Genomic DNA, 10911 nt, shown 5'->3' with positions numbered 1-10911 from the left:
ATTATGATCGAGAGTTAGATAAAAGTTTGAGTGTAGATGAATGAGCTGAGCATATCATGTGTACATGAATTAACAGGAGCAAGAAAATCCCATGCTGCTTGCATGAACCTCTGCCAAGCCTCAGCTGTTTCAATGGATTCCTCCCTCGGAGTAATTGAATAGGAACACCGCACACAAGTAGTAAGTTTATGCACGGAAAGAAAGGTATAAACGGTGATTCTGACCTCAAAATGGAAAAATGTCTCTGCCTAGATCCTGCTAGCAAAGTCACATGAACTAACAGTGAAACAAGTAACTCAGACCTACCCCTTTGAGATGAGACAAACTACACTGATATTAGTATTTCAATACTGTAATGCCAATGCAGATAAATCTCTAAATTGCAACCAGAAGTAGTCCATTAAGAGAATCTTATAGTCCATACTGAAATACACATCTGAATTTACACTAGCTTCGGCTTCTGCAGAGTTGCTGGAGAAAACATTTTTGACATTGCTGCATCACTAACCAAGAATAATTGAGCAATCCGTGACAGTTTATTGATGTAAAATGCAAGTACAACATACACTTAAATAAATCTAGCTGCTCATCAGTTTAGAACTCCAGTCTTAAAATGGAGACTTTTTATGATATTAAGAAGTTCCTCACTGTTAACAGGAAATGGAAATTTTCATTAGTAATCAGATGACACCTAGTGGCAAACCAGCAGATGAAATGGGGGAAATTTCAGCTCTCTTCTGAGAATGCGTTACCTCTTCTCTTCTGATAAGCCAGTCTAAATTCCTCTCCAAGCATGTTAATGTCATCTTTGTCTTTGAGTACTCCCTGCAATAAGGGGAACAAAACACATGTTAGAAGGTAAAACAAAGCAGAGAGATTATTATGGATCTCTGAAATTTTCGACGGAAGTGAACGGAATAGCTTGTATCCATGGTACTGGTGTTACCTTTAAAACAAACAGCCCTGAAAACCATCACAAAACTTCAATAGATGAGTTTCACATGGGTGTACTTGGTGATAACCAGAACTGCCTCTTTTGTTCTTCACACAAATGCTGATGTAAAGACTCCAACATGAGCACTATACAAAAGACAACATTTACCTGCAATCCCCAAAAGGGATTATAGCCAGCACAGCACAGGTGCAGCTTTAGTAAAATCAAGCAACTGCATTGAGAAGGGGCACTGGCTGGGGTGGGCTCTATCTCCACCCTTAGTTGTGTTGGAATGAGCCCACACAAAGAAATTATCTTGGAAATCAGCTGATACTGAACAACTTAATCAGAAACTATGTTTTGGGGAAGGGAAGCAAGGGAACCCAGAAATCTAAATCTCTAGCTAAATCTAAATTAATTTTAGGGCTAAAAATGTGTATGACCCACAGAACACACCTTGCAGCATTTAGGGAAAAAAAAAAAATTACAAATTGCATCTACACTGGAGACTTAAGAATAAGTAGCACTTTTCTATTTAACGATTTTGAATGAAGTAACACGATGTACAACCACACAATCCAGACACAGCGTTGAAGCAGAGAGAAGAACAAAGTAGAACATCAATACTGTGGAAAAGGTATGAGCCATGGACACTCTGAAATAGCCAAGGATTCCTACAACAGTAAATTCAAACCAGAAAACTGTATCAAAATACTGCCAATTTGAGTTATCCTTTAATTCAATCTACATTAGAAGATAACTCACTCCAAATTTTACAAATTCATGCACCAAATTAGCATATTAATATTTGAATAAAAATTACACTCTGCTATATTTACAATGTTTTCCAGTACTGCAGAAAAGAATTTCCTTAAATAGTTGGGCAATTCCCTCCCTACTGTACATGCATTTTTACATCCCTAAGGCAGCGCTCTCTTTATTTGCATGCCATCAAGCGATCTTTCCGATTATGAAACATAATACAAAATAAACTGTAGTTTATTCCTGTTACAATAATTGCTGGCATCTTTTTAACTTTTACAAACACGAGGATGAACAGAGAGAGCTTTGAAATGCTTCTGTAAGCCCTGCAGTTTACTGCACTGCAACAGAGAGGAGGCCTCATTTCCATGGTAACAGGAGGCCTCGAAGACAGCCAACGCTGTAAGAAATTGCTCCCAAAACACCAACTGAGAAATTTGGTGGAAACATGGTTTAAGATATGGTGGACCCCTTTCTAGCTAGAAAAGCCCTGCTTTGGAACTTACATTCCACATCCCAAAAATGGGATGCGCAAAGTGCCGTGGAAGCTTTCAGCAAGTTCTGTACAAGGCATCAATATTGCAATAGAGCCCATAGCCCCTCATACAGAAAGAATATATTTGTAAATTGCTTCCCAACTCAGAAAGAAAAAGAAAAAAAAAAAAGAAGAAAGGAAAAGGTGAGCACAAGAGAGCTGACACAATAAGGACACCCACTGAGTCCAGGAACTTACGCAGTTATGCGACTTCAGACTGTCCAAGAGAACACTGATTTACAGGACAAACATTTAAAGCATTTAAAATACAATTCACTTACTCGAGGAAGATAACCCAATAATTTAGATGCGTGCTCTTTCAGGAGCTTCTGTCTCTCTTCTTCAACAATTGCACGGATGTTTTCTTGTCTTCTCTCCTCTAACTGTCTTTCTGCAAGTTCACGCTCCTACAATAAACAAGCAAGTGTTCGTAACGGTTCAGTTTCAGCTCTGAACATTTGTTTCCACCAATATCCACCACAGTATAAAGAGAAAATTTTTTTCATGGAGTAAATTTTGAACTTGCACTTATTAACTCTTAGTCAGAGGAAATTAATTTGAAAAGGATGGGAAAGCGTATATAAAAAACCACAAAGCGCTGTTTAAACAATACATATTTGGTAACTAGGAAAAAATCTCAGACAAAAGAGAAGACTGAATGGCAAGACATGGGGCTAGTCTGCTATGTAAGTGTTTGGTCTCATACTAGAAGCCCTTTTAAAGGTAATTAAGTGTGAAGTTCTGGTTCCTTCTTGGCTCACAGACAAGTTAGTCTGTTCTTGCCCTACTGTCCTAATCCAGGAAAAGGAGAAATAGGCACGTATTCTCATGCTGATGACTAGAAATTGCAATTCACATTACACATGTGATTTTTACTCTATAAAACAGGCCCGAAAACTGCAGTATAGGATTCCGTGACTTGTTTTCAGTTTACGCCTTTTCTTCCTCAGATGATAATTCGAGAGACTTAATCTAAAATCAAGGCTGGGACTTCCCCTTCTCACACATTGTCATCAGTGCTGCTGATCAGGGACGCTGAACTGGACAACAGTTGTGTCACTGATCCCATGGCTCTTGGAGAGAGATTTGGAGAGCATGTCAGGTATACAGGGGTCTAGGGATGTTGCTGACTCTAACCTCTTCAGCTACAAAAGAAGTTAGCTCTAAAGAGACTTTTTTCTCGTCAGCAAACCAAAACAAAGGCCTGCTTCCCCACCCTGCACACTTCTCTGCAATTCCCCTGTCACCTTTCCCTAGTAACGCAAAAGTATTCTCATACTGAAAGGTTTTGGCTAAACCAAAGGCGAAAGTGAAAACTCTTACTTTATCTGCAATAAACTGTTTGTGACGGTCTTCAATAAGCTTTTCCACAGCCCTTCTGTGTTCGAGCTGTTTCATTCTTCGTTTCTGAGCATTCATCTGTTCAATGCGATCATCCTCTGCAAACTTGGCCAACATCTGTTGTCTGAAGGCTTCTTCCTCTTCTTGCATAGCTTGTTGCGCTACCTTCTTTAAAGCAAACTGCTCTTCATATGTTTGCCTTAAGTCTAGGCGTTGCCTTATTCTCTTTTCAATTTCTGCCTATAAAGGAAATTTAACGAAAGGCTGTATTACTGAACATACTTTGGAAAATTTTGATCATCATCAGCCTATCTACTCGATTTATCTTGGAATAAATTTACTGTAGCTGTTACCTTCTAGCATAAATAACTCCACAACTGACAGTGCTCTCCAGTATTAACCAGTTTGGCAAATGTCTCAAGATTCTCAAAATTAAGTCCAAAACAAAAGGAGATTATTTTTTTCCACTAGCATGAAGTGAGTCAACAAGACAGCGCTCCTGAACAACTCTCTAAAAATAACAGCATTACGTATCTCAGCCTGTGTTTCATTTTGTTTGTCACCCATAGCAAGATAAGACAGAGTGTGGTGGGCCCATAGGAAAAAGCAAATGGACATGCAAAAAGCAAGCAATTAATTAACCTGCTTAGCTTAAACCTGAACTTGAAAGTTACTGATATTCTCCTTCACGAGATAAATAAATATATGAAGGGGACAATAAGGGTATTCAAAACCTTCAGTTGTCTTCTTGGTTGAAATAATAACAAATACATTGGGGACAGCAAAGGAAACTCAAAGGACAGAATTTTCCCTCCAAAAACTGAGTTAATATACAAACCCCTTGTCTGACTAAGAACATTTAGGAAATAGTGTTGGAAATAGACACTTTGTGCCAGAACAGAATTGAAAACAATTCAAATTCATTTAATACACCTAAAACCATGTCAGAATTAAGCTTTTTGCTCTGAGACAGCCCACAGACCAAAATGGGCTCAAGGAAGTCCCTCAAAAATATCCCTAAGTCACAAATAACAACTGCAGACTTAGCAAATCCAAAGTGCGAAAAAAACCCCAACCCAACCCAGTCCATGAACAACCCTGCCAGCACTGTTAGAGGAAAAGTTGTGGAAACGGGAGTTACTTGGCCTCTGAAGAGCATCCCCAGATACAGAAGGAACTGCATGTGGGATATACTCTGGCTAAATGTTCTTTAAGCATCACAACTCCAGTGACAATTTCCAAAGACTGAAGGAGCGCTGCTCCATCATAAAGACATCAGGAGGAGTGAAGGGACAGAGGAAGACTATGTAAAATACTGCCCCGTGCATTCACTTTATTGCTTATTTTCTACATCAGCGATTGAAAATAGTTTCATTTTCTCTTTCAATTTTTTTATCTGGTCTGTTTAAATTAGATTAGTTTACCCATAGCTATAAGTGCTCCATAAATTGTGTGTTTTCCTCCATATACACTACTATTTTTATTTTAGAAAAGTTTCACCCAGACCAGCTCCGCTAACCTGAACGTTCTGCAGGAATTACGGCAAAGTTGCAATACTCCTCTCTCCACTTGCATCTTCCCTTAACAGTTAACGCACAGGTGCACAGAACGTACAGACAACATATGAAAAAACTGGTATCTGACAAGTACCAAAATGTCCATATATGTATCTGCAGTAGAAGTCCAGGGAAAGTGAAATATTTCCCCCCCACCAATAGAGAGGTACTACTCCAACTACCTGCCAGCACTTACCATCTCCTTCTTCCTTTCTGTCTCCGCTTGTTCTTCCAGATACAGCTCTTGGCGGATTTGTTCCAGTTCTTCACGCTTCTGTTGTTCTCTTTCCAGATTTTGAGCAATCTATTACAAGAAGGAAGGATTTCTAAATGAAAGACAAGAATGTACAATAATTTTTTCTACAATTTCAATTTTTGATACCATGCTTTGAAGTCTTTGCTTTTTCTCCTCAGCGTCTCGAACTTTAGCCATCCGATCTTCTTCTCTTTGTCGCTGAATGTTGGCAAACTCCATAATTTTCCTGTTTTCTTCTTCCATCTCTTCCCGTTTCCTTCTCCTCCAGATAGCTTGTTCTTTTTTGAATTCTTCAATATATGTCTGAGTTGCTCTCATTTTATCTAACTTCAGTTGTTTTTCCCTGTAGAGTAAAAAATGTTTAGTTATTTAACATACCACAGAGTAACATTAAACAGACCATGTGCTCATCATTAACAATGTATGCCAGAGACGAAGATTTAAATGACTCTCCGTACCCATTCAGCTGGAAAGTAGATACCTAAATTGAAAATACTTATTAATGAATTGCCCCAAAAAGGGAATCTCATGTCTAACACCTTTCTTCAGGAGGACAGACTGTACACGTAGGTACTCACTACTACTCCATTTTATACGTGGTCCACCAAAACAGAAAGACGAGGAGAAGGAAGCCCAATAGCCCAATGGCACCAGAATCTCCTCAACTTTTTATTTATTTATTTATACTAAACTCTCCCCCACAGACACTACCACCCTGCCCTCAGAAACCTCCTTTCCCCTCCCTGTCTGTAAGACAGGCAGAGAACATGTCTCACGAAGAGGCAGGGACATGAGGTGAGGCAGAAATTCGTGAAATGCAGTCATTTCCAGCGTGATGAGCCCAATGGAAGCACTCCTTGAAATAAGCTGGATTTCATATTTGGGGAAGAAAGACACAAGATTGACTAGAATGACAAGAACATTCTGATGTTTAAACAGCAAAATCCATGCAAGTCAGTCTCTTGTTAGTAAAATGTGACCAAGGAAAACTAAAATGGGCCTAAGTCTATGAAATAAATATATGCAAATCAGTTTTCTATACAGAATTATATCAGCTGCTTTGTTTTAAATTAATAAATAATAAAAATTCAAAGTAACTAACATTTGGTCTTCCTCATAGATCTTTCTTACAATTTCATCAATCATGAGTTTCTCTCTTAGAAACTCTTCATAAGCATCCTGCTTCTTCCTCTCTTGTTCCTCAAGCTGTTTCTCCAGTTCTTGCTGATACATTATTTTCTCCTTGTTTCGCTTCAGTTCTGCACAGCTTTCTTCTTTTATTACCCTTTCGTACTCTTCCTTCATCTTTTGGGCTATTTCAGCCTCATGTTTCTATAGGGGAAAAAAGCAATGCAAGATTCCTTTTTACTCCCACTAATACAACTTGTAGTGAATTATGCTGCATTGCAAAAATAGAATGTTTTCCACCTCAATCTATATAGTGCCTTAACGTGTTTGATAGCTTGAGTCAGTAAGTAGAAACCTTGAGGAGAACCCTCAATATCTAAACAACTTGAGAAGAACTACCAATACTTAAAGGAAGCTACGTATTGAATGAAGACACAGTAGAGCATTCAGCATGAGTGAAACTAGCTCACATCGGCATAATGACTGGAAGGTGGTTTAACTACGTAGAACACCCTCAATAAACGTGTTGCCTTTACAGCAATTTACATAAAGTGTATTTTGTATAAAACATTCACATAATCAGAATCATCTGCCTGATGGCCTACCAATTATTATTCCATACATAAATAAAAGTTCACAATTCTTCCTGAAGTTATTCAGACATACGCTTAAGAATAGTAACAGCATTTTCAACAATCTGCTTCTGAGGTAAGGATTCACCACACTAAGCACTTACTGTGCAAAATGTATCATAGTTTTAACTTGGACAAATATTACAAAACCAGTAAAATAAAAACTATATCCACTCATACAGCTTAATTGACTACTACTTTGATTGCAATAGCAAAGTCAGCCTTTTTCCCATGGCTGGTTATTACCGGCTTCCTAGTCCTTCATAACGCAAAACATATTTTCAATAAACACTGAATGCCTAAACCTAACAATATTTTAGATAAAAAGGCCAGCTTCAAAGGAAAAATTTTCAGCACAATCCATACAGAGTTACAGCACTCAGGTGCTGGGAGACGCTGTGAAGCTAATTACCATTTTCTCATACTGTATAGCTTCTTTTTCAGTGATCTGTGCAGCTCGCTCTTTATTCATGTAAGCGGATTTTAGCTTTTTTTCTAACTCTCGAAGTTCAAGACTAGGGAGAGGAAAAAAAAAAAATTATACTATTACAAGGAGGTCAGTACCTATGGGAAAAAAATTAAAATTTCCATCACTATTTAAACACAATTTTAAAAAATTATTTTTAAAGGGAAAAGCACAATTTTAGATGAAAAATACTGCCCTAGTAAAAAAGCAGAAAAACAAAACCTGTCTCAAACCAAGAACTATATTTGTACACATGCTACCAATAGTTTTGCAGACTTTACATCTAACTATATAAATGTATATATATACATGTAAATATGTACACTTATATATATAAGCATATACTCAAAATGACAATTTGGTGGATCAGAGACAGTTTTTCTCTTATTGCCAAAATTTGCTTAAAAGTAATTTTTCATCATATCTTGATCTTAAATAAGTTTTCCTTCCCGGTCAGATTCATTTCCGCTTCTGCTACAACTTTCACCAAGTCTGTCCTGTCTCCGCTTAGCCCACACCACCTCACGCTGTTCAGACGTCACACCTCCCTTCCCCGTCTGTCTCGCGTTCACCTCCCACACTCTTTTCTGATGCTGTTCGCTGACATCCATAGTACCCTCTCTGATCACAGCCTTCTCCGAAGCACTTCTCAATCTGCCTTTTCCTATGTTTTTTCCAGTTATGATCTTCTCCGCTGCAGAAATTCAAAAAGTTAAAGCCTATTCTAAAAAATAAATGATGTATCTGATTTTAGCGTATTAAAGCTTCCTCTCTACTCCTCGAAAACATCTCATGCTGTAATCTTACCGCATCTAAGGTTCCGTCCAACGCGTGACTGAGAAAAATAAAAAACGAGCAGGAGGTACGCAACTGACTGAACGCATCCATAAACACACTTTTCAGAGTTGGGACAGACTACAGTAACAGCTACTTAAATAAAGCAGTGACGTTTTTGAAGCGTTACCTGTTCTCCCTTACTTGTTGCCTCATCTTTTCATCTTTAAGCTGTTCGTGGTTCAACCGCGCCAGCTCAGCCGCCAGCCTTTCTTCTTGCTCCAGCCGCAGCGCTCGCAGCTTGTTGTTCTCTTCTGCCTACCAGAAGAAGCCGTTTCCACAACAGCTCTCCTCACCACATCCGCACGCATGTCGGAAGCGGGCAGCTTGCGAGACCGCGCCGCCAGCAAGCAATGCTCGGAGGAGAACGCTTTCGGAAAGCAAAGCCAGGCAGAGCCCTCCGGCAGGGCGGCGGGACCGCCTCCCCTTGGCCTTCGCCCAGCCCGCTCGCAGCCGGGCAGGCGGGTCTGGGTTCGCACACACACGCAGAGGCCCTCGGGCTCCGGGCCAGCCCCGGTCCCGCCGCCCCGCGGCTCTTACCCGCAGCACGGCCTCCTCCAGCCGCCGCTCACTCTCCAGCGCGGCCCGCAGCCTGGCGGCCCGCCTCCGCCCGCCACGCTCCTCCGCCGCCGCCAGCCCCGCGTCCCGCTGCACGGACGCCTGCGGGCGACAAGAGAGAGGCGGTGCCGCAGGGCAGCCGCGGCCCCGGGGCCCCGCTCCCCCCGCGCCCGCTCACCATCTCGCCCGCCGCCGCGGAGCCGCCGCGCCGCGCCGCCATGGCAACGCGCGGAAGGGCGGGGAACGGCTTTAACCTCCGGGGGAAACCCGCCGCGCCGACTGGCCGGGAGGGCGACCCGGCCCTAATACGTGCCGCGGAGCGGGCGGGGCGGCAGCAGCGCGCCGTCGCCGAGCAACCGGGGCGCGGCGCCCGCGGGGGTGACGGGCCGCAGGGCCTAGGCTGCGCCCGCCGCCCCGGCCGGGCCCGCAAACGCACGCCGGGCCCCCCCGCGGCTTCCCACCATGACATCGGGCGTCCCCAAGAGCGGCTCGTGGCGCCCGGGCAGCCCAGCGGGCGAGGCGAGGGGGCGAAGGCCGGGAGAGGCGGAGGTCGCCGGGAAGGGCAGGGCCGGCAGAGAGACGACTGCCGCGAGCGTGGCTCGGCCCTCGGTTACAGCCCCGAAGCACGCCGGCCAGCGCCGCAGCAGTAGCGGGTGCAAAACCTGGGATTGCCGCAGAGCGGTGGAAGAAGGAGCAGGGGCGGCGCAGGCCAGGAACCCGCAGGCGCCGGGGCAGGCAGAGTGCGCGGGCCCGGGCCCTCGCTCGGCGCCGAGACCTCTTCCCACGCTGGCAAGAGCTACACCGAGAACGTATTTTTTTCAGTCTCTTCTGAACTCCGGTATAAATAAATAGTAGATGCTGCACATTTTCGTGCATTCACATACGTTAGAGGAGGGGGTAGACACTGTTTTCCAGAAGAGAAGCCAAAGCAGCAGCCTGGGCCAGGTGACCGGCTCATACACTCATCCGCCTTTGCTCTGGAGAAGCAGGAATGGGTAAAAGTTGAGCACAGGGAGGTGGAAGAAACATATCAAAACTACCAAAAGATCTTAAAAAAAAGTCTATTCAAGAGCATTTGTTGAATTATTACATTAAGTTAATGCACTTTACTCATCTATAATCACAAAACCTAGGTGGCAGCATTTAATTAAGAATTTCTCTCCTTCATTGCTATTGTGATAGATCCCAAACAAGTATGGGGGATACAGTCACAGGGGAGAAATCAACAGCCAGAACATCAACCATGAACATTACCAAAATACATAAATCTGGTAAGGTTGCTTGGTATATACTATGCCTCATTTAAACCCGATAGGCAAAAGGAAAACCCAGCCCTTAATTTTTCCAGAGAGACAGATCTTACACAGAGCACAACCGTTCACTCTAGAGAGTTTCTCCAGACGGACTTTGCTGCAGGAAAGAAATCAACATTGTGGCATCTAATTCCCCAAACCCTACTCACTCACTTTTACCACTTTTCTAACCTTTATTTTCCTTTCTACACGGTTATGAGAAACTAACTTATTTAAAGCGGTATTTAAAATTCATTAATGTCACCTACTTTATAAAATTAATTAAAATAAATAAAGCTGAAGAGAAGAACACCTCTCAGAATTGGGTAAAAAGAAGTCTGCATGTTTCTATTGATTCTGTGCTAGATATGCCTGTATCTACATATTTATGGGATGGAAACACTCATTATTTTAAATCTGTTCCCAATCTTTTACAAAATCTCTCAAATTAGTGGAATTCTTTCTGAAGCTTTGGTTATTCTTTGCCCTTTTCATGAGAAAAATGTTTTCCCGCAATGCTTGGGGGGGGACAGGGGGATGGATGGACGACACGACAGCCAGTAAGCTATAGGAGATCATGTCTTTAACTGAACTGATACAAGCAGAGAGAGATGAGA

General features: G+C 42.3%; 1 protein-coding gene across 1 annotated transcript; it reads right to left on the bottom strand.

Annotated features, from left to right (window-relative positions):
- Nucleotides 1-172: 172 nt before the first annotated feature.
- MNS1 (meiosis specific nuclear structural 1) lies at nt 173-9208 on the bottom strand. Its single transcript, XM_075505957.1, has 10 exons — nt 9181-9208; nt 8985-9104; nt 8575-8702; nt 7557-7659; nt 6487-6716; nt 5511-5727; nt 5325-5432; nt 3555-3812; nt 2513-2638; nt 173-825 (listed from the first exon to the last, which is right to left on the bottom strand). Exons 1-10 carry the CDS (start codon nt 9181-9183, stop codon nt 727-729), a joined length of 1392 nt encoding a protein of 463 aa, XP_075362072.1. The 5' UTR covers nt 9184-9208; the 3' UTR covers nt 173-726.
- Nucleotides 9209-10911: the final 1703 nt, after the last annotated feature.

Source organism: Mycteria americana, chromosome 6, assembly GCF_035582795.1.
Source record: "Mycteria americana isolate JAX WOST 10 ecotype Jacksonville Zoo and Gardens chromosome 6, USCA_MyAme_1.0, whole genome shotgun sequence".
Lineage (NCBI taxonomy): Eukaryota > Metazoa > Chordata > Aves > Ciconiiformes > Ciconiidae > Mycteria > Mycteria americana.
Note: the sequence above shows the minus strand (reverse complement) of the source record. Positions and strands in the feature narration are given on the sequence as shown.

What these genes read in the sequence shown, in the direction of transcription:
- MNS1 (XM_075505957.1), bottom strand. An exon ending in CAACAAGTAAGGGAGAACAG is followed by an intron (nt 7,660 to 8,574) that starts GTAACGCTTCAA and finishes TCCTCTCCCTAG; the next exon opens with TCTTGAACTTCGAGAGTTAG. An exon ending in CAGAAAGGAAGAAGGAGATG is followed by an intron (nt 3,813 to 5,324) that starts GTAAGTGCTGGC and finishes TTTCCTTTATAG; the next exon opens with GCAGAAATTGAAAAGAGAAT.